The sequence below is a fragment of the Daphnia pulex genome, chromosome 2 (genome assembly GCF_021134715.1).
Source record: "Daphnia pulex isolate KAP4 chromosome 2, ASM2113471v1".
Taxonomy (NCBI): Eukaryota; Metazoa; Arthropoda; class Branchiopoda; order Diplostraca; family Daphniidae; genus Daphnia; species Daphnia pulex.
The window spans coordinates 9,475,940-9,503,247 of record NC_060018.1 but is presented as its reverse complement, the minus strand read 5'-3'; the positions used below and the strand labels follow the sequence as shown (position 1 = coordinate 9,503,247).

The 27,308-nt window shown below is 37.7% G+C and overlaps 2 protein-coding genes and 1 long non-coding RNA gene across 4 annotated transcripts; 2 read left to right on the top strand and 1 right to left on the bottom strand.

The window, feature by feature from the left end:
- Positions 1 to 854: 854 nt before the first annotated feature.
- LOC124202980 lies at positions 855 to 8,108 on the bottom strand. The gene is made up of 19 exons (XM_046599533.1): positions 7,925 to 8,108; positions 7,595 to 7,764; positions 7,346 to 7,543; positions 7,101 to 7,283; positions 6,895 to 7,042; positions 6,706 to 6,836; positions 6,515 to 6,623; positions 6,317 to 6,448; positions 6,079 to 6,253; positions 5,755 to 5,820; positions 5,560 to 5,699; positions 5,397 to 5,492; positions 3,638 to 4,151; positions 3,387 to 3,539; positions 3,084 to 3,326; positions 2,797 to 3,004; positions 2,552 to 2,588; positions 2,205 to 2,493; positions 855 to 2,028 (listed from the first exon to the last, which is right to left on the bottom strand). The coding sequence occupies exons 1-19, from the start codon at positions 7,925 to 7,927 to the stop codon at positions 1,493 to 1,495; spliced, it is 3,531 nt and encodes a 1,176-aa protein (XP_046455489.1). The 5' UTR covers positions 7,928 to 8,108; the 3' UTR covers positions 855 to 1,492.
- Positions 8,109 to 10,267: 2,159 nt separating this feature from the next.
- On the top strand, positions 10,268 to 13,251 carry LOC124189031. 2 transcript variants are annotated; one of them, XM_046581990.1, is made up of 8 exons: positions 10,268 to 10,683; positions 10,898 to 11,146; positions 11,384 to 11,531; positions 11,664 to 11,794; positions 11,877 to 11,999; positions 12,091 to 12,260; positions 12,352 to 12,592; positions 12,821 to 13,251. In XM_046581990.1, exons 1-8 carry the CDS (start codon positions 10,551 to 10,553, stop codon positions 12,931 to 12,933), a joined length of 1,308 nt encoding a protein of 435 aa, XP_046437946.1. In that variant the 5' UTR covers positions 10,268 to 10,550; the 3' UTR covers positions 12,934 to 13,251. The 2 variants fall into 2 exon arrangements, with proteins under 2 accessions (XP_046437946.1, XP_046437947.1); XM_046581991.1 differs by having other exon boundaries at positions 10,278 to 10,683; positions 12,091 to 12,236.
- Positions 13,252 to 15,974: 2,723 nt separating this feature from the next.
- Positions 15,975 to 17,382, top strand: LOC124205719. Its single transcript, XR_006879450.1, has 5 exons — positions 15,975 to 16,138; positions 16,198 to 16,588; positions 16,661 to 16,813; positions 16,867 to 17,082; positions 17,166 to 17,382. It is a non-coding gene; the product is annotated as an uncharacterized LOC124205719 (long non-coding RNA).
- The last annotated feature ends 9,926 nt before the right edge of the window (positions 17,383 to 27,308 follow it).

Below are 27,308 nucleotides of genomic sequence, written 5' to 3'. Positions count from 1 at the left end.
CAACAACCCGGGCTGCCATTCAAGAGTACTGAGATCCAAATCTCCGTCAAGTCGAGATGGAATCAGCAAATACAACGGATAAAACTTAAAGTTTGATATTTATTTCATTTCATGAAAAAAGGAAAAATATTTATAAATCATCAACTATTTGCATTATGGTATAATTTGTAGTATAATTTAAGTGTAACTTTACATTTGAGATTTGTTGCTTTACAGACAGCATGTTGTAATCTTATTTTACGGACTCGCGGGGAAATTTGAGTTTAGTTCTTGGAAAAATCCGCAAGGTGTCACCCTTTTTAAGGGAGACGGCTCGGACATAGCCTTATGGAGAATTTCGACAGGGCGACGCCACCATCTCCTCTATTACTCTGATACTATATAGGCAAGATATTCCTCTTTCCACATTCCGCAATATCTTCCCTTTTGAAAGGGACCAGATGCCATTTGGCTAGTGGGTGGTTGGGACTTGGGAGGAAGCATTTCCATCGCTTGCAGGAGAGACCACACGTTGAGTGGCGCTAAAATACGGATAGTAGGCTATGCTTAGCTATAATTTAACTTGATTTTAAAATCATACGTTTTACTTTTGTTCGATTTTTCGTTTAATTTTTCGCGTCGGCCATATTTGGGACCATCTGGTTCCAAATTTTCTGCAAATGGTACCTTGCGAGCTGCGTTGCCATGGCTGGGGTACGTTTTGTTGGTTTGCTCTAGACAGTTTTGACCGTCGCGTCACGACAACCTTTCATGAAAATACTAGATCTAACCTAAAGAAACTCCGGGAAATAATTCGAATTAATAACAATATGGTAGTACGTCAGTACGATAAGGAAACTAAATGAATGTTTGCATTGATGGTATATACATTTTTATTCACCCCGCCAACATGGATACACATTTTAAAAGATATATAGGGATTGATATCCTCTCATTCCTCAATGAACTATCCAGACATACAAAATATCAGAGTAGAGTAAGGAATACAGGTACATAATTTCACTCATTTCTTTGCCATCACCGTGGAATGTATGATTTAGCAACACGTAGTAATCAACTCAAAGCAACAATTAGAAAAGGAAAGACGCCACTCAACCCATTGTATCCTTTTTTCATCATTAGATTTGAGTCCAAGACGTTAATTTGTCATCCCATACACCATCTTTCTCCCATACACATTTTATCAGTTGGATTTTCTTCATTCTGAACAAAATCTCAACACAGATCAACTTCTTCCATCACTGGGGAAGGGTAGGCAGCTAGGAAACGCAATTATTTGACAAACATACATGTGGCAATAAAAAAAGAGAAAAACAATCGTATAGTTCAATTTGATGAAAACACGAATATAAGGCAAAGGTGTCCGCAACCGGTTAAAACCGCACAGATACTCGATCCACGTATGGAATATCTATCTTTTGGTAATATTTAAAATCACACCGTATAAAAAAAGTTAAAAATTTTCACCCATCTATGGCTGTACGTTTCGTTACTACTCCTTTCTGGTTCTCTTCGGTCGTGAAAGATTGACTTCCCGTCCTTCCTGTTTGGCATCTTTGGCTTCTTCTCCGCGCAGTTTGCGACCGCCAAGCTGAACTTGGCTTTGAGCCGTTAACTGAAGCGAAATGGCGTGCGTGTTGAGTTTCTCCGAGAGCAGTAGATCTTTGAGACCGGCCATTTTATGGCTGCGTAGGTACAATTTTGGTTTATTCATCATTTTCACCGGGCTGTCGGTTGAGGCAGCAGTCCCTGAAATAGTCAAAGTATGAAACGCTTGCGAGTCTGATCCGGTTTTTATATCCGAACCAAGGAAGAAGGCAGGGCTCAGAACTGTTCGACCACAGAGATCAGTGAGGGCGGCCAACGCCGTTGACCCTAACCGCGCCTTTTGCTCGGCGGCCTTGCCACAAACTTCACTATCAACTAGTCGCTCTTCCTTCTCTTCCTGCTCCTTCGCTAGCGGCCAGGGGAGGACAACTTGGTTGGCGTTGGCATCGAGATCTTCTCGTTGGAACTCGGCCTTGCCCACTATAAACCAAACACTCCAATAAACAACACAGCATGGCCAGCAAATTCGTTATCAAGACCCGCATGAGCGATCAATTGAATCGCACAAGCGGGTTGATCCATCACCAGAATATTCCTTGCAGGGTGTTTATTGCAACTTTCGGTTGTTAGGGATATTATTAATTTTGATTATTTACCTGGCGGTTTCATGGATGGCGTGTCTCCTTCTGTCATCTCGGAACATGAAATGACAACGTGTCGACGAACTTGGGAATCGAACTTGGAGATAGTGTTGACTAAAGGTTTGGCCCATCCTATATGAAGCACAGGTGTGCAACTTCCTTCTTCCCACTGACATATACCGTCGTAAAAACGAAGTAAGTGAGCGAAACACTCTGAATCTTTTAAAATTGAGCGGGCGCTGTGACCTGAGCCTTCCACCTTCATTACGAAAGGAATTAACTCATTGGCGATCTCGAGGAATTCCTACCATAAACAGCCATTATTAGCTATACGTTTAGATGTTTTTATTTACTAGCTTCACCTTATAGATTTCTTCGTCTTCTCGTGAATAGTTATAACTGAAAAAGAAAAAAGAAATGTAATGTAATTATTGATTCCAAAGGGTGGTTCATATGAAAATGACCAAAACCTGTGGCGACCATCTCACGGATTTGATCGCCACTAGGATTTTTCGATTCATAGCTATAAAAAAAATCCGCGACAGGTTTTTGTCGTTTTCATGTGAAATCACCCTAAACACTAAACAAAAATGTATTTAATAATAACCTTCGTATGGCGTCCGCCGCGTTAGCCCAGCTTTCTAGCGCTTCTTTGTACATTCGATTTCGATAGAAATAACCACCTTGGTAGGTGTAGGGGTAGACGTGACTATTACCATAACAGCGCCTCGCCACTTCAATAGCTTGACTGAAAAGTTGACCACAAGGACATCGTCCAGGCGTGGGGCTCAACTCTTCTAAGTCGGCCAGGTTTCCTAATAGAAATAAGTAGTTATTTTAATTTTCTCCTATGTTGCAACATATGCAGATACAAGTGGTGAGGAAGAATCATACCAAGGGCCATGGGATAACGAGTAAGATGACCTGTATCATACAACACCCACAACAAGGATTGTTGTAATGAAGCAACTTCTAGACTGTCTGTGGTAGCAGTAATACTGGGATTGATTGACGAAACAAGTGAGGCAACCTCTGTAAATCTAGAACAAATGACAGGATTGCCTGATACATACAACCAAGATCTTGCTTGTATTCCAGGGTCTACAGGTTGACCTCTTTTGTCTTCATTACCTTTACCTATGTATAAAAAATTGCATTAAACAGATTCTAAGTTACACAAGATTTTTTAAAATCTACCATGCCATGTCACTTCTGCTGTTTCCTTGCCATCTGGTCCAAACATCACCCAGGCATGGTCTTCAGACAATGCTAAATGTACGTCATGGTAGCCAAGCACCTGGCAACCAGCAACCACAGCTAGGGCTACTCCAAAGCAATCCAATTTGTTTCCTAAACAATAAAAACAGTCAAATGTGGCTTCAAATTGCATTATCTTCTATTTAAATTTAGAGTAAGTAAATAATTTGTAAGTAATTTAGTTTAAGTACCTGTTAAATAGCTATACAAACTCTGCAAATGTGCCCGATCTTTGTAATAACTTCTAGTTAATGTGTTCCAGATGACATCAGAAACTCTTTTTATAAGTTCTCGTGTTGCAAACTGTGGACAGCCATAATGAGTCAAATCTACTGAGCTTTTGATAACTGCTCTGAATTTGACATAAAGAGCTTCCACTGTTGACCACTCAATTTCTGGAAAATCATCTTCTCTTCTGATCGGTGCTATCGTAATAAGCTTTTCACTGGTTTCGTCAATCGCAGTTGGTAATACAGTTGACTTGGCGCCACCAAGAATTTGGTGATTACATGTGAGAGTATTTTCAATGCAGCCAACTATGATGGACAACAAAGCTAAATCTGGCTCGGTTGTTCTTTTAAGAATACTTTCGAATAAAGTTATAACGTTTGCAACGGTTTTTAATGGGAATAACTTTTTCTCATCGTCTGATAGCGACGCGTCGGGCGCCATTCCCATGCTGTTTTGTTGACTTGTTGTGCCGTCCTACTTTAGAACTAAAGCGCTGACAGCTTTCACTCGTTGTCTTAGATTGCGCTTTCACCATTTGTTTGTTATCCTTTCATCCACAAAACACAAACAGTACTATTGTAAATATTCTGTTAATTTATATATAAATTTTGGGGGTGTCTTTGGAGGCTTTTAAAAACCTCAAATTAGGTTTAGGCCTACGTCACCGACTCACTCAGTCACTCACGGCGCTCACGGACTCACCGTCATCTTATTTACGCCTTCATCTTTGAAATTTCACTTGGCAACATTGTAACTAGGGTTCCCAGCATTTGATTTGAAAAATGGAACAAAGGGAGAAAACAACAGCAGAATTTGCAAAAATCTTCAAACTGCTGGTGTAAAAAAAAAAAAAACTGTCAGACTCATAAAGAAAAAAGAAAGAAAAACAAACTAAAGACCTATTTGTTAGAGTCAACTAAATTCATAGCTCAACTTCGTCTCTACTTTCGTTGAATAATTCAATAAGAATTCTCAACAGGTAGAAATTTCATGCAGCTACATTTTAGTCTTAAGTTTTTTTTTTTTTTTTTTTTTTGAAGATAGGTGCACTGGCCGCGATGTTGAGGACTTCAACATCAGCTGGTTCAGTTTGACGGGCTGCTAAAGAGGCGCCCTTACGCACCGTTTCTCTTGGGGTGACTGGTTTTTGTGACTGTTGATTTAGTCTTAAGTTTCATATTGCATTAAAACTTCTTTTCTCAACAGACTACCATGTAAGATGATAATGAACATTTAAGATGTCATTTACTTTACAAACCTATCATACTATATTTGTAACTTGTTGAAATCAGTTTTTTTTTATTCTTGTTTTTTTTTTCCATTTAGCAGCTACGAACCCCTTTATATTTCAGCAATATTTGATATCAATTGTGATTTTCGAAATTTCGAACAACGATCCGCAAATGCCAAGCTATTACAATGCAGAAACGGAACATCCTAGGTCGCATTTTCACAGAGAAAGCAATATTTGCAAGAGTAAGTAGTAGTTGTAAGAGATAAAAAAATAATAGATTTCTACACATGTACGCATAGTTCGTAACCGATATTTGTATTGCGATCATTGATAATTGTTAAATAACTCGAAATTCATAACCAAAGAAAAATTACACAAAAGCTTTGATTGACAGAACACGGTAGCCGTTATTTGCACCCTCGATAGTATCCATTTTTTTATAACATCATTTAAAATCCAACAGACTAATTTGATAAGGATCAAACACTGGAATTTTTCACTTCAATTATATCACCGTCTTCAACGGAATAAAATGAAAGAGGTCGAAGGTCGTTATCAAGAGGAATATATAGACCAGGATTCTAGAATACACATTAATAATTGCATTAGGAGAAATATATTTTTTCTAAAAACCTATGAATTACATACCTTTGGGCTGTAGGAAAAAAAATTTAATTCAGAACTATCAAGTTCAAATAATCTGTGGATTAAAACTTTCAGTTTCTGAACTTCCATAGTCAAAGGAAGTTTCTTTGAAATCCTTTTGGTGCCCCGCTGTAGCTGAAGCACTGTAACATCAAAGTCACTAAATAAAAATTTTTCACGTAATAATTATTTTCTTACTAATCAAATTATTCTTCAGAGTGGTTGGTTTCATTTCAAATTCGCCTGGCTCTGGTGGCCCATATTCTAAAAAAACCAACGAATGGAATAGTAAGAAAAATTAGAAGCGAAAACAACACGAGTTAACATTTAAATATGAAAAATGTAAAAGTTAGATTGAAACGATTGTACGGGCGAGTGTAGCCCAAAGACATAGATCTGTCAATCTAGGGATATTCTTCACCACATATACTATAGGAGAGTAGTATCTATACATAACTTGTGTTTGCAGTTTGTATATTCTTTCCTCTCCAATAAAAATAGAAAAAAAGGCTCGAAACTTACTTTGCACCAGGAATTTATAGCGAGGATGAATGGAATAAAAATCCCCCCTGCTTTGTTGTTCAGTTGATGAGCGCAGCTGGGACAAGGCAGTCAAATATTCTCTCCCGTTGTACTTAAGGTAATCTAGTTCTGCGCCACGTCGATCCACGCTTAAAATTTCAGAACCGTTGAGAATCTATTTTACTAATATCTATTAGATGGATAAACGACAGAATAAAAATGCAAAGGAAAATATCACCTGCAGATGGCCAACTCTTGCGATAATCCACTGAGTAAACGTTTCATTGCTGGGGACTTCAAGACCCTGATTACCACACATTTTCAGATCGACTAACATGAGTAGTTTGTCCAATTCCGAAATATGTTGCCACTGATAATTCACAATTCAATGAAAGTTAAAATATAGAATTCAATCTACTTTAAAAATAATTAATACCTGCGAAATTTTGTTGTTGGATAGGGAAAGTTTGGAGAGTTTAGAAAAAGATTTTTCTTTCACCTGGATGTTTTTCAAACCACATCCATAGAGGGATAGTTGCTCTAAGCTAAATATTAAATAAATTTGTGTCTTGAGATTGAATTGTGATGATAACTATAATTTAAAAAATAAACTTAAAAAAAATGTACCTGGGCAACTGTCCCAGCTTATTGACTTCTTCCCAATGTTCAATTTGATTTCCTTCAAGATTTAACACTCTTAGATGATTAAAAGTGTCATTATTCATAAATTCAAGACACGTAATATTGTTGTTAGGAACCTACATAGAAACTTCGGTACTTCAAAAGGTTTTAAGATGAAGTATATGTGTATGGTACCGCTAAAACCTCGACCATGGGCCACATTACAGAACACTGAACAATGTTCTTCCATGTGTAATCCATGTGGCTCATTTGCAACTGTATCAGGTTTTTTAAAGCTGATTTGAGTGTACCGGGATTCTCAGGAATTACCAGCTTATTATCACTAAAAAAAAATAATTACTTATAACATTTTGATACACCAGGTAGTAGATACCTTATACCTGATATTTAAAACTGTCAATCTTGCTAACTGATTTGAAACTGCTGCAACACCTTCCCATGAGTTAAATAGATTTGAAGACAGGTCTAATTCTTCAATGTTATGACAAATCTCTTTCAAATTATGCTCAGTATGGCTTATACACATATGATCCAGGACAGCAATCCTTAACTCCTGCAGGTTACTGTTGGAAAATTCTTAAGCAAATTAACAGACAATGCCCATATATAACAGACAACTACATACCTTTGTTTTTTGCCAACTTTTTCAAATCCCACAAGTTCCAGGAATGGTGCATTCATCTCATCTTTCAGCTCACTTATGAGTAACTTGTCTGCATAGTCATCTTTGGAACTCTCAAGGTATCTTTCCGAAAGAGCTTGACTGAACTCCAGACTAGGTTTGATTTTATTAACTCGAACAAATGAACCTGCATTAATTTTTCTATCCTTTTAATGAATATCAAATTGCAATTATTTTTTTTCCAAATAATACTTGGTCACGAAGTGCTGAATTCCTTCATGTGAACCACTGTGTTTTCCTCTTGAAGGGTCATCCCACTCAACACCAAGCCAATTTCCTTTTGTTGGAGGAACTTCTCCAACAAAAAGAACAGTTCCTCTGAATCCATCACATTCAACTCTTGTTCCTACCATATATTCCCTCTATAGTATTAAAAAAAAAAGAGTACAACTGTTTCAGAAAACTGTCACATGGATTAAACAAAAAGAAGTTTCAGGTGTAAGCTTTCAAGATGTCAGCACAGAAGAACAAATCTGATACGAGCATCAATTAAAGCTGTAAACGGGGGAATTTCAGACTTACCATTCTAAAAGATTCAAATTTTCACTTGCGTTTTCAAAATAAAATGCGAGCTCCAATTCATGAAATCTGATGTCCAAAAACACAGATAAACCTCCAGATGGTCGATTGCAATATTACTAATTCTAAATCTTGAATCACTTCATGACTTCACTATGACGGATGAGGCATGAGGATCATATGATTGAACACCAACTGGTGTCGGAAATTTGAACTGAATAAAACCTTGATTATTAGACTCCTAGATGGCATAGCTCGCAAAAGAGTTCGGGTAACCGAACCAAACCAAAAAAGAGAGAGGGTAACCAGAGACAGGTTGCGTACTTGCGTTGCCTAACTCCTATCCGATTCATGATCGTTGATCGGTCTCTGCTGTCCCGCGCACGCGCCAGCACCTCCCACTCCCATGACTCCATGAGTTCCAGTCCAATCCCATCACTCCCATCCATGTTAAGGACTTTCAAGTTTCAAGCAGAAAATAGAATAAATTTTGCTAGAATTTTGTTTGGGGATTCGCAAGTTTCGTAAAATTCGAAAAATTTGTGTAGGGTAAGTCAAAGCATTTTATTATTTCTGACGTCATACCCTGGTTCATTATAAATACAAAGAAATAACCGGTGATTGATAACCGGTAACGTTTCCCCTTATTCAGAATTTTTTTTTTTTTATTAGTTGAAACTCCATTTTAGGATGTTTATTTGTGGATGCATGTAAAATAGCTTCGCTGCTTTAGGCGCCATCAGTGATGACGCGTCAAAACGAGAAAAGGTGAAATGTTAAAATAAATATCAATAAATCAGAAATCAGGTTTCCCCATTATCGCCCATTATAGACAACTAGCATTCGGTGCCAGGGTCTGTATTATAAACATATAACTGACGTTTTTCTAAAGTCTACCACTAATGGAGTGTTTGAGTCCATGGTAGAATTAGAATCAGCTGTAGAAGCCTATTTGTATTACATACGAGCGATGCCGATGTTTGTTGTGGACTCGAGGAAACAACGAGACAATAACAATGTTGCAAACTGTCCTTTTTTCAACCGTTCTTTTTTTACTTCACGTTTGCCGAGGAGGAAGACGCAGCCTTGCGGTTTCCACCGATGATTCCGCTGAAAACCCTGCCGTCAGACATTTCCGGGCATTTCTTCAATCCAATTGTTTTATTTAAAAAATAAGTATTCCCAGCATACAGCATCCATGCTTAACGCGAATGGGGGGGTGTAGTGATACCAATAGGCCTATGGCTTCGGAAACCCTATATTACTATATTACTATATTACTTATATGTAGTTATGCATAAAGCTCTTGGTGATACAACACGTATCTTTTAAAATTTATTTCTAGTGCAACCAGTGTGTTGTTGGGTTAACAATCGCGAACACTACCTCCGTTAATATTCATCACCCATCCTCTCTCAATCCTGAAAAATAAGGCCACTTTTACACCCGCTACCACGCGCTACCGTGTATGAAGATTGGCTTGCCATCACTAGACAGATGTGACGATTACCCTGTGTGGCACTGTGGCCTGTACAACGAAGTGTGTCGATGTCACAAAATAGAAAGCCATTCCACAAATATAAGTGTAAAATACTGTACTCTCTTTCGCTATATATATAAGCTATTTCGAAGAAAACTTAATTATAAATTTAAAAAAAAACACGTTTTAAAAACAGATTCCGGTCATTGGCCTTTTTATTTTAGATGCTCTTCCTAGTTTCCATATGAACTCAAAGCCTTGCTCAACGCATAAACTTTAAAAGAAACCAGTTTGGTACTGTTGCTGTTAAAATTAGGTTACACAAGATTTCATTGTGAGATCTAAATTGCCCTGATTGGAACCGGCCGACCAAAGAAAAAGACACCATGTTTTGTATTGTTGCTCAATGCCGAGACGCACCGTGACGAAAAAATCCCGGAAAAAATAATAAAGGTTTATAGATATTTCCGAGTTATATTTTAAAATAAATTCTTATTGATCCACAGCAAAGATAAACTCAATTACACTAATAAAAAACCTTTTGGATTCAGTTGATAATTCAAACTATTGGCGAGAAGACAGAATCCCAAGCTAGAGGTTTTCCAAGGTTTTCAATACTACAGTATGTATTGTCTTATTTTCCTTATTTGCGGAGTAGGGCCTATTATGCTGGGAGGTAACCTTTGCGCAAAGTGCATTCAATTGCCCATTCATAAAACCTATTTACCGAACTATATTTATACGCTACAGAAATTACTAATATTGATTTTATTTCCTGCAGGTAAACAAAAAACCACAAAACGACAAAAAACAAATAAATAAATAACAAAAACGAATAATGAAATCGTGCTTAAAATGAAGTATAAGGTCTAAAAATGAAATATTGTATACATACATAGATTTCCTGTAATTTATATCGACCAAGTTCAACGGGGAGGGGTCTCTATCCAGTTAATTTGCCCATTTTTGATCTGACAGAATTACAGTCACCGCGTTGTCGTGTCAGGATCTTGCGAGTATAAAAGAACGGAACATAAGGCAGCACCTGCAAAACAGTATACAAGCAAATCTGGTTTCTCGTAGTACTCGGATTGTTTTTGCAATACATTTATCTATACGCTCGGTTAAATTGTTATACATGAAGTGAATATGCATGCGTTTTTGTTATTTATAAGCTTCGCTTTTGTTTGCGATATCGTTTTAGCGGTGCCAACTACTTCAGGCACGATAACCGAAAAACAACTACGGCAGTTCCAAAGTTATCCATTTTTTAAACCATCAGGTAAATTTTTTAATTGACTACCACCGCAACATCTTTGTTTTGAGAGCTGAACTCTCCTACACGTAGTAGCCATAACTCATGCCAATGACCCAACAAATCAAAATGAAGAGAAAATAATTCGAAGAACAATCGCATTTAAAAAAAAAAAAATTTCTAATAAAAGTCGTAATAATGGGTATTACGTGCACTAATAGAATATTTAATCAAATTCTAGCTAGTGTGCTGTTGCCTCGTCAAAATGTTTTCGGTCTATCGAACATTAATAGCGCCTTCAAGTTATTTTCACCATTAATCAGCGCTGCTCCAAGACCTAATTCGGAAAATCCTGATATGCTAATAAGGACCTTTAGCAGCTGTGAAAGTCGGGGTGGCCACTTGGGTAACTGCGTTCCCTCGGCGGTTTGCAACGCATACGGCGGACGTCCAAGTGGTTCTTGTGGAGCTTTAGCTGTGTGTTGTGTTCGTAAGTGACATCTTCGGATCTTTCTTCTTCACTGGGGATGGGTATTTCATTATAGAAACATTTACCTTATCATATGTATGAAGAAAAAATTGTTCATCACATTTATAAAACAACATTTAAGTAGAAAATTTTTTCCGAGGTCTTTCGTCAGCCTTAACGGTTGTTTTCGTTTTCAACGGTTTTCAATTTGAGTCTCTGATTTTTCACATATCTTTTATTTTATTTTTTTTTTTCAAGTTTTTGTTTCGAAATGTGGAGAGAAGATTACGTTGAACAACACTTATTGGCGAAATGCCCCTGCCGTTAGTTCGGATACTACATGCAGCCTAACCGTTGTGTTGGACAACAACCTTGTTGAGCAAAGAAGACGTTCTTGTCAAGTTCGGTACAATTTTTCCCTCATTCTTGATTTCAAATCATTTAAGAAATATGACGTCATCGGCTAATTGATTTCATCACGAATTTTTACACATTTCTATATGAATATTCTAACTAATCGTGATGGAAAAAAAAACAGCTTGGATTTCAAAAGCTTCTCTATCGCTCAACCCAATGCGGCAACGGGACAATGTGATTCTGATTATTTTCAAGTCGGAGGTGCAGTAAACAAAGTGCCTGTTATTTGTGGTGATAATGAAGACCAACACAGTAGGAAGAAATTTTCTAATTATTATACAGTAGAGAATAATAATAATTGTAAATAACTTTGTTTATCACTTACTACGTTTAGTGTATTTGGAAGCACCATCATCGACTACTGAGTTTATGATGTTGCTAAAATTTGGCGTTTCAACTGTAATTCGCAAATGGGACATTCGGATTTCGTTGATTCCATGTGGCTCCGATGTTCTTGGTAAGGGGTGCTTGAGGAAGAACGACTGAATGAGGCAAGGTATTTTGAACTAGGCTACTAGTTTGGTTTTTTAAATCTTCCAACCATATAGCCCCAAGAGACTGCCTTCAGTACTTCACAAAACTTACTGGAATCGGCACAGTTAAGTCTTTTAATTGGAAGGATGCAGCCGGTATGCGCCAATTAGCTGAAATGGATTACAAAATATGTTTCCGAAATGAACTCATTAACAAACAGGTATATTGCCGTTTAGACGAAAAAGTACGTCAATATTTTACTTTAGTAGCATACAGTATACCACGCTATTTATAGCTAGTTGGTACTAAAGCTAGTAATAAATTAATATTTCCAGTCACAAAAAGCAATTAGAATTTGCTACACTCAGTGTGACACACAAACCGATGGTCGAAGCTTTCATCTTAGTGGTCTGGCAGACACATACTTTTCTAGCAATGGTGCCATTAATTGTCCTTCCGATTTCCTTCTTATCCCAAATGGATTTAATCCTCAAATTCCTACCGACGTCTCTGATCGATACTGTGGAGGCGCTCTAAATCCTGCTGTTGCTGAGGGGCCACCTGTTACAGTCTGCTGTAAGACATAGATTTTTTCGACTTACAAAACCCATACAAAGTTTGAAAACGCAAGGGTGTTTTTCGCGGATTTGACATGATGTCTTGCAACAGTCATCGATTTTTCAAATCGCGAAATTATCTTTGTAACAAAAAGTTTCCTCACTGCTGTGTGAAAGAATATTTCTTCAATCCATTTCAGTAAATGTTTTAATTAATATTGATTTTAAATTTGTTTTATTGATTTAGCCACCACAAAGGATTTCAATATAATATATCACACAAATGACGTCGAAGGTGTTGCTGCGGTTGAAGAAAGAAATTCAGGATTTTGCCTTAATTATGAACAAAGAATAGCTTGAAAGTTTTTAATCAAATAATTTATTATTTATACCGAATTACCGATATCCATTTTTCATTTTCATGGGGTACACCGATATTTGAATTACTTTAAAATTGTCATTTGGCTGTCAACCCTGTCGTTTGTAATTTAAGGTATGACTGAATATGGCGTTGCCTTTGATCTTGTTACTAAACTATTTAGAAGAAATTATCGGAAGAATTATTTTAATAAAGGATGTTATTTTTCTTATCTGGTAATGAAATTTTATGTTTCGCTTTCGATTGGCCTCATTTCTCAAGATCGCTCAAGATAAACTAAAAATAGAAAACTGCGAATTTTTTGTACTTTTTTGTATAGTTTTTTTTTGGTTACAACCAACTAATAAATCAAAAATTAATTGTAGAATATAAGTAAAAAATAATAACCTGCCTATCCATGGCACGGTATTTGGCTCACATGTATTTGATCGAAAATATCGAAAATATTTTTAAAAAATCAAATTGCGATGATATTTTTTAAAATCGTTTTAAAAATTATTTTTACAAATATCGATATTTTTAAAATCAAACCAAAAAACAAATCAAAAAAATTTTGAAAATCTTTTTAGATGTTAAGTGAAAGACAAAGTTAAAATTTTTGTAAAGTAAAGTAAAGTAAGTTATCCGAGCAATCGCGATGCCATAAGCATACACGGGAAATTTAGTTTGATGAACTGATTCCCGGTAGAGGGTTTTTCCCGTGTATGCTTCTGGAATCGCGATTGCTCGGATAACTTACTTGATACGCCCAAGGAGATGGGAGACCTGAGAGGGAATGCCGCCATGACACTTTTTGTCGCACCATCTAGCGGCTTATGCCCTCCCTTCATCATAAGCAGCCGAATTCCCAGCAAATATGGCCCCGGTTGGGCGGTTGATTTGAAGTTTCAAGGGAAACCCAGTGGACGACTTGAATAGAGCAAGTTGCCAATCCCCTTCCAGCATAAAAAATATGGCCTGTCACCATAACAAATATTAACGAGTGTTTTTTGTTTATAAATGTTGATATATGTAAGGTAATAAGGATCAAGAAGGAAAATGGGTGTTTAGCTGATCAATGGGAACGGTCAAACTCAAACCTCTTTCATCAAATCAAATTGAAAAGACTCAGAAGAAGGGAACGATCCAACTAAATTCTTCATTCACAGTCCATGACTTTATTACTATAAAAGTACTGCGAACGAGAAATTTATTTTGACCGTTCCCTTCTGGTTCCCTTATATTGAGTCACTTCAAACATATTCTTGATGTAAAGGTTTAAAGTTTGACCGTTCCCAATGATACAGAAATGTCTTCTTCAAAAAGAATATGTTATAGTTAAAATATTGTTAGAAAATGGTCCAACTGAAATTCTCCTACACAGCCTGACTTCACAATTGTAAAAGGGACTGGAATGAGAAATTTAGTTAGACTGTTCCCTTCTATTGATTTACTTCAAGTCTTATTATTGATGTAAAAGAGTTTGAGATAAAATGTTGTCATTGAGTTTACCTAAGTGACAAAAATTGATATAATTCTTCTTAATGATCTTAATCTTAATTTAAAAATTAATCTTAATGAGAAACACTTATATTTAATATGAAAACATGTTTTAGGCGAGGTGGTATCAATATACGGGCAGCATACTCTCATGCAAGTCGTTCTCCTCTAGCTTCCTTTGCCAAAATTCAAACAAGCCGCCTCACAACCAGTACGTGCGAGGGGGAATTGCTGACAATTCGTCCGCTAATGATGAAGGGAGGGCATTATCCACTAGATGGCGCGCGGAAAAGTGTCATGGCCACTTTAACACGACAGTGTCCCATCTTATCTTTGATATGAATACTGAACAGAAAATTTACTTTTATTCAACTGGTCAGGACGGGTCCACGAGGCGACGTCTAATGATGTCTATCTGTTGCATATGCGCATATGCGGAATTAATCCGCATTCCGCAATACGGCAATAGAGCGTGTCACCAAGGATGTGAAGCTGCTGACACTGCTAGTTCTTCGTACACAAATGGATCCTTTTCAAAATTTTCAAAATTTGGTTGCCAATGTGCCCGTTATTCAGTCAATTGTCGGGGCAGCCATTAATTTCCTCCAAGAAATTTTTAGCCAGCCCCAGCCAGGTAAACTTTTTTTTAGTAAGCAGTCAGCAGTCTTGCAAAATCTTATTATTTGAGAGTAAAACATACAATATTGTGTTACGATCCACATTCAATTTCCATAACTCACACCTGAAATGCTTCGAATCTAGAGTGTAAGTCTGCTTGGACCTACTTTCACACTTCATTTTTCTCTAATGGTAGAGCAATTAGGCTTTCTCAGTGCAGCAAGTTGCTCATCAACCTCACCTAGGTACATAAACATGAGTTTCTAGTATTTAAGCATTCATTTATTGTTTTGTTTCCAACTGATTGTTCCACTGTCACACAAGATGGTCAACCAATTTACGTGCAACATCGTCCAGCTGACATCAGAAGTACCAGATAAGTAAAACATGTTTTGCAGTAGTGCTTTACTCTTTGAGTGCAAATTTGCTTGCACCTACTTTCATGCTTAATTTTTTTGCAATTGCAGAGTATACATGTATGAATCAAACAAAGTCAGTGCAGCACGCTGCTCACTCAGGTACGTAAACATGTTTGGTATATCTGAGTGCTCTATACTGAACTCTTTAAAAACTTCTTTGGGCTTAATCGGGCACCAGATGTCTGTTTTCGACCAATCTTTCAGCGAAGTACTAGGTAATCTAATTAAACCATACAAGCCATGTCTAAGTAATAACTTAAATGTTTCATAATTAATATTATTTTTAATGTTTTATTACTTTCATATATGCCCAACATCAGCATTTCATACTGAAAATATTGAGTTTTCGAACTTTTTACTGAAGTTTTTTACTGCTGAGTTGAAATTGAAGTATTCGGGGGATTCTGATGACATGCTGTCTGATCTACTCAGTATAGGAAATTTTTGCTTTTTTACAGATTTTTGAAATGTGATGAAATATATTGTTCTTTTGATGTTTCCGAAAAAGGATACACTGTACCAAAAATAACGAAACTTTTGGGATTGCAACAATGGAAAATCAAGTACAATATGAGAAAAGATGGATTAAGATCACGAAAATTTTCCGAAATAACAAACTCGCATTTAGATTGCATAGTCCGTGATATAATCAGGCTGTTTCCCGACTCTGGTAAACAGCACAGTGTGTTGTGGTCAGTGACTATATTTAAATCTTTCATTTAATTATAGGATTCAAAAACTTTGTTGGGAAATACAAAATCAGTGGGCCAAAAGTTAGTCGACACAGATCGAGAGAATCATTTTGTAGAGTGAAGGACTTACGGAGGGATCCTCCAAGAAGGACAATCAAGAGGAGGGTATAGAGCGTGAAACATCCTCTCTCTCTTTGACACGTCGACAGCCATCATAAACTATCAAGGAAGACTTATTAAAATTAATTCAATCACAAGTAAAATAGCAGTACTTTTATCTTTAGATGGAAGTTCTACGTCCAAGGTTGCGTTGATGGATATTCGAGGTTAATGGTGGTTCTTAACTTATCATCCAACAATCGAGCTGCAACAACCTTAAACCTTTTTTCTGGCGCTGTTGTGAAATGGGGTTTACCATTACGCGTGAGGTAAGGAAATAAGGTTATGAAAAATAATACACAGTTCATATTTTGAAATTGTTTTCATTGACCATGGGACAGAAAATTATGGTGTTTGTGATTTCATGTTAGCCGCAAGATCAGAAATTTGCAATCCATTTATCGCCGGCAAGTCGGTGCATAATCAGAGGGTCGAGCGTTCCTGGCGTGATTTGTTTGAAGCTGCTATCTTGAACCATTCCACATAATGTTATAGTACGTTTTGTTATGTTTCCAAATAACCATTTATTAATTGGTCTGTTATTTAGTTCATGAGAGACCAATGGCCATTTAAATCCATCGTCCTTGATGGATCTAGTGTCCCTCCACATAACGTGCCGTCCGTTGTTGATTAGAACTGTCGATCCCTTCGCCCAGGGATGGAATAACCATCCTCTAAGCACAGAACATAACGAAACTCCCAAACGCCTATTTCACGGGAAGCTTTGAAGGAGACGGACGACGAATGCGATCTTTTAAAACAGGTAGCTCTAGACTTCTAACCTCCTGACTTGATTCAAAGTATTTCAATTATAATCGTAATTGTCTTGATTCTTTCCTTGTTAAGGACGTCGGCAAAATGCAAGAAGCTGTAAGGAAGTTGCCAACATACCCGACGGATGAATGCAGCATTGACGATTTCTTGATGCGAGAAGAAATGAGAAATTTGAACTTTGATGCGAATGTAGTTACTCTTGAAAATGCATTTGCGATGTATATGAATGTCAAAGCAGCATTATAAATGTTCTGTTTTCGATAAATTCATTTCCATTTAACTGTTTAAATGCTGGGGTAATACAGAAAGATCAAACTTATATCGATTTATAATCGATCAATGCGTAGGTTGATTTCGTCTGATATAAAGATTACGTTTCGAAACAGTTTTTGTGCACCAAGTCTATCAATTTCGTTATTCATTAGCATTAAAAATATTTTTCAAAGCATGTTTGTTGTCTTTCAGATTTTGAACCGTGAACTAGACATTACAAGAACAATTTTATTTTATCTCGGAAATCTACTTTTTTCCCAAAGGTTTTTTTAAACCCCAGTCTGGGACATTGCAACTATTGCGAAAGATTGCGAAAGGCGAAAATCCTACGATGATTAAAAGGCAAGACAAATAGCTGGTCTTCAATGTCTTCTATATCACGCACATAGCTCGTGTCCATAATGATCACTATTAAATGATAATTCAGTTAAAATGGCCGAATTTTAACATTCTAGCGTGTAGCGCCACCAGCAGAGAAAATTAATTTTCATTGTGTTCTATTTCGGATTGTACTCGGGGAAAAACAATAACACTTTTTGGTTTGAATTCTGTATTTTTTTACGCTTTTAGCGGATCTGAATTAGTGAACTAGAGTACAAAATCAATCGTATGCTGTGTAACGTAGAACGAGAAACACAATGTAAAAAAAGAATGCTAACATGAACGATTGAATGCGTTCAATAAAATCCAAGATTCATACAATTTCAGGCACTTCGATTCCGAGGTAATTCATCTCTTGATGCGTATTTCAAATAACATAATTGAGTCGCAACATTCGTTAATTAAAGGTGCGAGCACATTAGGGTGTACAGTAAAAAATGGACATTTTTTTATTCACTCGGCATTTGAGATTTGGGTTAATAATTGTAAAATAAATAACTTCTTAAAGTCTTGGATTTTTAAAATAAAATCATCTTTCCCCACTTGCCAGTATAATTTTTGTGTTTGGTTGAAATTCATTTTTTTTGATATTTTTGGTTAGAAACTGAATTAAAACGGCGCTTTGCCGTTCGTTAGCTACACATATGAGGCACGCTTACATAAAATTTGAGCCCTCCACCTCTTTTTTATCTTCACGCACAATAAGGAACAAATAACTATTTGGATGTAAAGTACATTTTTATTGTTTTTGAACTATTACAAAATTTCCATTGCTTCTTTACTCATATTTGAGATACTGAAATTAGAACGATGTTATTCAACTAGCTGAGCAAGGGACTCTCTTTCTATTATATCAAAGCAACTGTCTTTATAGTCGCCAATAAGGTCTGATAGACTTGGTTGGTCATCTGGACGCCAATTTATTGTTGGTGGCTTCGGCTTCCCTACAGCGAATTCAGTTGGTCTAGTCGTTGATATAAGAGTGTGAGCTAATTTGTTTTTATCTTCGTCTGTAAGGTTCGGATCAAAAAGTGCAAGAGGCACAAGTTCTTGCGTCAAGTAATCCAAATGCAAATTGATGGAGTGAATAGTTTCTTTTGCTAGAAGATGTAAAAGTATTTTGTTAGTTTATTAAGCTACATTATTCAATTAAAAATTCAATAATTTACGAAAATATACCAGCTTCTTTATCGACTAAAGAGTATTGATGCATAAGGCAAAGGAATCGTAGATCAATTAAAGGCGCTGACGACGTTAAAGATGACTGAAGGAAATATTTGCCATAAAACACAGCTATGTAAATTGCCATACGCTTTACTTCCTTCACTTCTTTGGGGCGAAGATGAAACAATTTTTGAAGAAGATGTATTTTAAGGTAATAAATAGCCTTCGCCATGAAGCGAGCGTGATGATCGGCACCAGGACGGCGAATTTTGAATTGATTAGTTGACAAATCAGCTCCAAGGAAGACGGCCATGAGCTCACACAACTCTTTGTAGTCTTCTCTAGGGAACACATCGTTTTTCAAGCAGTTTCCTGCCCACTCCTTCACTTCATTCGCTTGAGAGGTCATGAATGGATTCAGTTCATCGTAGTCCAAAGTCTGGTATTCTTCTGGAGAAATAAGTGGTTGAAAACTATTGTAGTCGTCTTTGAATCTTGAAAAAAGCTTGTATGTCGGGCCTGTTGTTGGGCCACCAAGTTTCTTCTGAGTTCTTTTAATGTGACATTCGGCAATGTGTCTACGACATGGACAATTCAGGAGTGGATGTCCGAGTTCCTGTTCTAATAATGCAGTAGCTCCATTATACGCACCAGAATTACTGGCGGCTGTGTCGTAAACGGCTGCGACGACGTTATCTTTGAGGTTTCATTCAGTTAAAGCTTGGATACAGGCATCTTTTTGTGCCAATCCAGAAGAAGATAGAACACTACAAATGGACAACATCTTGGGCGGTGGACTGAAAACAATTGCAACTCTATCCTCTTTTAGTCCTCCTCTCATTGAAAATATTTTTGAATCAAAGTGAATAGTACCATGCCGAGGAGGTATGTAGCTTTGTCGCACTTCTTTTGCGATTCTCTCGATCTCTTTGGATCTTTTTTGATGAACACTTCCGACAGACAACGTTACATTAGATAGGGTTGATCCACTAACTGAGTTCACGAAAGAAGCAAGCATTACTGTGTGTTGCCGAGTAGAGAGGCCCATTCTTAGAGCAGCACTCGATGTCGGAGTGATTAAATCTCTTGGTAGCACTACGTCAGTCTCACTTGTAAAGTTCATTTCATGTTCAAATGAAGAATCCAGGTCTACGATGTTTTTTTCTTCACCATCAGTTATTGAAGAATCCATGCTGTCATCTGCTGCTGTTGTCTGAGCAATTCTGTCAAGTTCTTTTTGTTTTCTTTGTTCAATTAAATCTTCTCTTTCCTTTCTCTCTCTTTCTTTTGCATCCAATATCTTGTCCTCTCCATCCATACACCCCACCTGAGGTACCTGACGCTGTCCAATTAGAAAATCCCAATCAATTTTCCACTCTGTGTTTGGTGACTCAGATCAGGTGTTTCCTGATTGTTCTAACAATCCGTAGGTGTTGGGGTGAGAAATATCAAAAAGACATTTGAGATTATCGACAAACTGTTTTATCATTTCTTGTGATTTAGTATCATTCAGACGATTATTGGGGATTTTCTTCAAAGTCTCATATTTTCCAACGAGTTTTACTATTTGATCTAAACATGACTTCTCAGGTTTAGTTGGAATTCGAGATGGATTCCAAAATCGAGAAATAATCTCATCGTAAATAATATTGGCGATGGCTCGAACAGTAGAAGTAAATGGACCACAACTATTATCTCTTTTTAAAAAGATAACGTTTTAAAATAAGGTGATTGATTGGGAGTTTTGAACCAAGAATTTCACTGATTGTAGATCCAACAAGCCAATGATGACTTTCAGAACGAAGCACACGTTTCATTTTCACTTACACTTGTTTCTCGTTCGTTCGTTCGTTTCTACGCTTCTGACAATTAACTGACAACAACAACAACTCTTTCAATGACCCCTAGCGGCCAAAGTAAATTTTCTGCCAACATTGGCGCTTTTTGAACTGATTGTGCGTGAAGATAAATAAGAGGTGGAGGGCTCAAATTTTAAGTAAGCGTGCCTCATATGTGTAGCTAACGAACGGCAAAGCGCCGTTTAAATTCATTTAGTTTTAATTCAGTTTCTAACCAAAAATATATAAAAAAAATGAATTTCAACCAAACACAAAAATTATACTGGCAAGTGGGGAAAGATAATTTTATTTTAAAAATCCAAGACTTTAAGAAGTTATTTATTTTACAATTATTAACCCAAATCTCAAATGCCGAGTGAATAAAAAAATGTCCATTTTTTACTGTACACCCTAGATCACATAACACAGTTGTAAGCTTAAAATCATCCATGGCTACCAAAAGTATCTTGGATTTACATCTTGTGGTAGCTTCTGTCTGCCTCAGTCGACGCACTTAACCACAACATATTTATTTCTTGCTGAGACGACGTTATGGGAAAAGAGAACTAGTGGAAGCACGCTGAGGCTTCCGGTCGCGCCAGGATGTTTTTCTTGCTTAACACGAACTTGTAGGCGAGTTTATCGTGCCGTACTCTCGGAACAATTTTTGATGATTTAATGAAGCGGTAAACTGAAGCCACTGTCAATTCTTTTCCATTAGAATCTTCTCTTTTTATATCACCGTCTACATTTTTCAAAAGAGTAATTTATTTATTTCGAAAACTTATTGAATAAAACAAAAATTTATACTCTCAAGTCTTCGCAAGAACGACAGGATTTCGTCAAGCGCTCTGTCTTCTGCGAACCTCTGAAAGCAGTTTTCAGAAGGTGCCACTGCGGGTTCCAACAGTTGTTCGAATTCTTTCACCGATAGTTTGACGGGTTTGAACAATAGTCTTTCTTCTTCAACAAAGCATTTACTTCCAAGACGTCAAGGCCTTCTTTAAAAGGGTGGTCATTTTCCAAGGTATCATGCCAGTGTCAAATGAATGGGGAACACATCTGGAGCTGTACTACCCCAATAGCACACCAGACTCCATACGCGAAAATAATTGAGTAGTTCTCTTCCTCCGTTTCTTTCCCGTCGGTGTTTGAGAAGGACGAAATGTACGAAACATGAATAAGCTAAATCGTTTCTTCAATGCTGTCGAACATTCGCATCACTAGATCAGTTCTTAAACCGCCGTAGTCGGAGCCAACCTCTTCGTCAAATCGAACAACCAGTGGATATTTAATCTTTTCCCTGAAATAAAACTGAAAATTAGTATTTTTAATTAAATAATTTGTGATATTACTTATAATTACGTGAAAAAGTGATCACCAACTGCAGCGAGACATTCTTTGTATAGATTTGCCCTTTAAATCGTAATTTAATTACGGAATTCAGGATCACATTATGAGATTTCAGTATGACTGATAAACATCACTTTTTTCTGGTGCTTTTCCGACCCCGTCTTATGTTTCAGTTACAAAATCGGAATCCGACAATTCATCGGGATAATTCTCGGTGGTCGACTCATCAAATGAATGACTTAAAGAAACAACTGGGACACCCAGTCGTTAACCCGAAGTCGAGGAAGAAAAATGTCTTGAGCCGTAGATTTAGATGATTCAGACACAAAAGTAGAGCTGGTGTCATCTGACTTGCAGGTAACCAGGGTATTGGCCATACGTAGATGAGGCGTATGTCGAGAATCACTCGTAATATTGCTCCATCTTATAGGTACACTAGTCACACCCGATGCTGTCACATGTTTTGCTAAATTTTGGGACTTCTTTTTTCCAAATCTGCTAAATAACAAACATACAGAGGAATTTATAAAACAATCGATTAGCTTTGCAACTGAATGATTCTGATTGTTGGAAATGGAACTCTTGTTGGCGGTGTCGACCGTTCAACTTCCAAGATTGAGATAAGAGATGACACCTTTGTTGTTGCTAGTTCGTCCTTATATTTCACACTGCCGTATAATACAGCATTTTGGTATTTCAATAGTTGGTTTAGGGTTGAGTAGGGTAGGGAACAATAGATTGAATGGGAAGAGAGGGTAAAATTGGGGCCCTCTGTTGAGGTCCCTACAAATTACACAGAATTAACAATAGCAATAATGTCGATCACTGTTGGGATGCAATAAATTCCCAACACACTCCCCAGTAGAGCCCGTTCAATTGGCTCGACATCCTGATCGACTTGATATCCGTTGGATTGGAGATCTGAAAATGCGGTTGAAGATGGATGGCCTGGATTAAGAGGAGCTGTTTCGTTGACTGGCTACGGATTCAGTTAATTGTCCATTCCATTTGATTCCGATTGAGAGTTGGCTGACTCTTTGGAAGTTTGCCACCAGGATCCCATACCGATTGGTGTGTGTTGGAATCTTCTTCAATGTCCTTTAACACAAGAATATTTTTTAGTAGATGTGAAACGATTTTGTTTGGTACCTGGGTTAACGAATAAGAGAACAGCAACTGGTTGATGAGATGTTCTTCTATACTTGGTAACCTTGAGATGCGTTTAGGAGCTGGTTTTACTGGCTCCAAGCGCTTCCGTTTCATTGAGTTTTGTTGATTGGCCAATTCCGGAAGAATTGCTGCTTGACTGCACGGCGATCTGAACTTCGGAATGATTTCTTGGTTGCTTTCTACGTTTGTTGAATTGACAAATGCAGCGGCTTCTTGAGGATTTTCTTTCGAAGCTTCCTGGATTTCTGGCGACGATGATAAATTTCCAGAAGAAGAGAAGTTGGTTTGTTTAAGTTGACTCGGAAAAGAGTTAAGTGTTTCCAGCGATGCAGCTGGCCTTCCCGAGGGGAAAAAAAGAAAGGTAGGAATATCCTTTTCTTTGGAGCCGGCTGGCGGAATCCTAATAATTGAATCTTTAGTTTTTAGACAATTGAATGTGTCAGGAACTTCTGCTTGATAAGTAGGAGTTTCTTGATGACTAAGAGAGTGAGGAGCTTCTGCCGGATTGGCTGGAGCTTTTTGAAGATTGAGAGTACCAGGAGCTTCTGCCGGAGTAGCTGGAGCTTCTAGAATAATGAGAGGACGAGGAGCTTCTGCCGGAGTAGCTGGAGCTTCTTGAATAATGAGTGTGCAAGCAGTTTTTTCGTTGCTAGAGGAGCTCAAGAGATTTTTGGACTCCACTGCATCTACACCATCTAAGTTTGCAAATTTGAGGTTAGTTGCTTTCAGCTCGTCTTCAAACCTTTTTTCGTCTTTGTTTCCACTGGATTTGACCGGAATATCTGAGATTGATAGCCCTTTTTTTGGTCGTTGTTGGAGACTGGCTGTTCCAGGCTCCTTTTCCATCGGGACTTCTTTTGACTGGGCTGATTTGACGTTTTGGTCGCTGTAGCAACTTTTCGCGTTCGATGATGGGATTTTTTCTGCTCCTTCCAGATTTGCTGAGTTTTCTAACTTTGAAACAAAGGAATTATTTTCTTTTATTTCGTTCCTTTCAAACCTTTTTTTGTCGGGATATCCGTCTGGCCCATCCGGAGAATCCGAGAGTGAGTCTCCTTTTTTCGGTGGGTGAGGGAGACTGGCCGTTCCAGTCTCTTTTTCTTCCGTCTGGATATTTTCTTTTGACTGGTATGAAGGGGTGTTTTGAAAACTACAGCTTGTTGTCGTAAGCGACGACACTTCTAGTGGAGTTGGGTTTGGCACTAATACTGCTGCAAATTGAGATGTTGAGAGGGTTTTGAGAATTGACTCTATTACTGGATTTGTTTGAGAAGCTGGCTCCTGAGAAGCTGTTGGTGATAAGTTGACATCTCCTGGAGCGACGGGCACTGAAAAGGCTGTTGAGATGGCTGCGATCACCTGACTGATTATGTCCCGATTGAGTTGTGCTTGGGTTGCTGCCTGGTTTGCTGCCTGGGTTGCTGCCTGATGTTGGAGAATTTGGAGCATTCTTTCTCTGTCCTTCTCCCATTCTTCGTCATCTGCTTCCTTTTCGAGTTTGTCTAACCATTCTCTTCGTTTTTTCTTTAAGATGTGAATTTTGGCGACAATAACATCGTCCATTGTTTGGTACATGGTGTCGATGTCTGCATTGATCTCTTCTTGGTCTTCGCCTTCTTTGTACATTTCAGCCTGGACCCTTTTTGAGAATATCTCATAAGTTTTGTAGAATCCATCTAGCTTTTTTTCTAATTTTTCGACTTCGATAAACGCTTCCAACGTCATTTCTGTTGATTTGTACGTTTCGACGAGGTTAATGATACGGGTGATATGCTTTTTAATTAAAGTTCTTGCGTAATTTGGAGCCATTGTGAGTTGGAGGTGGCTCCTAAGGAGCTGCTGAGAGTACGAAAAGAAGATAATTAGTTTAAATTAATGTTTTGATTAAGTTGATTAGCCTTTTTGTTTGTTGTTCTGCTCGGTCTTCGGAGATTCGTGGTGCCGAATTAAATTCTGCTGTCTTTTCCACTTTCTTTGAATTCCTTTATGTGAAGATATCTGCAAAAACTGAATGATTTTGGAGCTAGGGTAATTTTCTAGCTCCTTACAATCCCACAAACGGCATAATAACAATTTTTAGGAAAGAGAATTTAAAGAGTTTTTGCCGCAAGACGGCGGTTTCTAATTCCCAATTTTGTGCTCAGAGGGCGCTTTGTGCCTTCTCAGAAAAAGAGAAAGATTTCCCTTTAAGCAAACAAAAAATGCAAGAGCGTAAGAGCGCGAGATTTGTTTCGAAATGGCGGAAGGCCTTTGTAAATAGAGAGAGAGAAAAAAAATTCAAGTTTTAATCACCCTAAGGCGCACACGAGGCGAACGCGTTGAAAGGGTAGAGAATTTTCCCGCGTTTTTTCCAGTTTAAAGGGGAAACCGGCCTAGCCCCCCAAAAAAGAGAATATTTTTCTGTCGTATTTAGAGAGATCGTTGTGCCTTCTGAGACAGAGAGAGATTTACCCAAATGATTGAATAACAAACAATGCAAATTAATTCAAAAAATGAGAGAGATTTGTTTTCGGGAAATGGTCTAAGGCCATAGCAAAGAGAGCGATAATTTATTTAAGTCTTTTCACCCTGGGGCTCACACGAGGCGAACTCATTGAAGGGTTAGAGAAGTTCCCGCGTTTTCCCAATCTAAGAGGTAGGGAAGCAAGCCCCCCCAAAAAAAAATTCTTGAAAGGAAAGAGATTCCCGCGTTATCCCATTTTTAAAGAACGGGCAGTGAACCCAATCAGCTGAGATTCGTTTTTACAATGCCGGGAGGCGTATCAAGAGATAGAGAGGGAATTTAACCTAAGGCTCACACGAGGTGAACACGTTAAAGAGGTAGGGAAGTTCCCAAGTTTGCCCAATCTTAGATATTGGAAAGCAATATCCCCCCAAAAAAAAAAAAATTTGTTGAAAGGGAAGAGAGAATAATCAACTTAGGCGATGATAATTTACGTGACAAAAAAAGAAATCCCCCTTCAAAAATGATTTAGGAATCCTATTTTAATTTTAAGAAACTTTGAGGAAATATTTTAGCTTTAATTCAAGAGAGAGAAGAAAAATAATTTACTGTTTAGAGGGATCTATTTGCTTACTAGACCCCTGAGAACAAGTTAAACTCAGAGAGAGAGAAAAAGATTCTAATAAATGACTGACCTGCCATAATTAAACACAATTTTCTTTGATAAATGGCGGCAATGATTAAGCAAAAGGAGATAACGAGAGAAAGATTTGAGTGTGATAGAGCGAAACTAACTTAACACTGGTTGGAGAAAACTCCGGTTCGAAGGACCATGTTGGAAATGGAACTCTTGTTGGCGGTGTCGACCGTTCAACTTCCAAGATTGAGATAAGAGATGACACCTTTGTTGTTGCTAGTTCGTCCTTATATTTCACACTGCCGTATAATACAGCATTTTGGTATTTCAATAGTTGGTTTAGGGTTGAGTAGGGTAGGGAACAATAGATTGAATGGGAAGAGAGGGTAAAATTGGGGCCCTCTGTTGAGGTCCCTACAAATTACACAGAATTAACAATAGCAATAATGTCGATCACTGTTGGGATGCAATAAATTCCCAACACTGATTGTACCAACTGTTTTCGAGTAAATCCAAAACGCATAAGTCAAAATCTTTTTTACAGTAGCCACACGCAGCCAATACTTCGGTAATCTCGATTATTTGTGGGAGGTTTTCTTCCTCTCTCCTGGTTGAAACTACCACTCTTGAAGAACATCCCTGTTGCAAAATAAATATGTATTTGATCGTAAATAGGATATTCAACAAACGTAACATTTCTTACCCTCAACACTGTGCCTTTTACAATGGGTGCTCCCAGTTCCACCAGGGAATGATTATTCCCACCGGTGTACGCCCATATGTTAAGCCCACCTTTTACCTCAAGGAAGATTGAAAACGCCCTGAAACAAATGTGTAATTTTTAGGCGTCATTTTTAAGCATCTATTTACAATAACCATTCTCAACTTACTGCCTAATTTGATGATCAACAATGGACGAAGAGTCGGTCTCCCAAAATGTAATTTGTTTCTTACCG

Excerpts from the sequence above, each read along its gene's own strand:
- LOC124202980 (XM_046599533.1), bottom strand. Across the intron at positions 7,544-7,594 it reads ATTCAGCACTTCGTGACCAA|AAAAATTAATGCAGGTTCAT; the intron begins GTATTATTTGGA and ends TTAAAAGGATAG. Across the intron at positions 2,029-2,204 it reads GCCATCCATGAAACCGCCAG|TGGGCAAGGCCGAGTTCCAA; the intron begins GTAAATAATCAA and ends TTTGGTTTATAG.
- LOC124189031 (XM_046581990.1), top strand. The coding sequence starts at position 10,551 with ATGCATGCGTTTTTGTTATTTATAAGCTTCGCTTTTGTTTGCGATATC. Across the intron at positions 11,147-11,383 it reads TTTAGCTGTGTGTTGTGTTC|TTTTTGTTTCGAAATGTGGA; the intron begins GTAAGTGACATC and ends TTTTTTTTCAAG. Across the intron at positions 12,000-12,090 it reads ATGTGGCTCCGATGTTCTTG|CCCCAAGAGACTGCCTTCAG; the intron begins GTAAGGGGTGCT and ends CCAACCATATAG.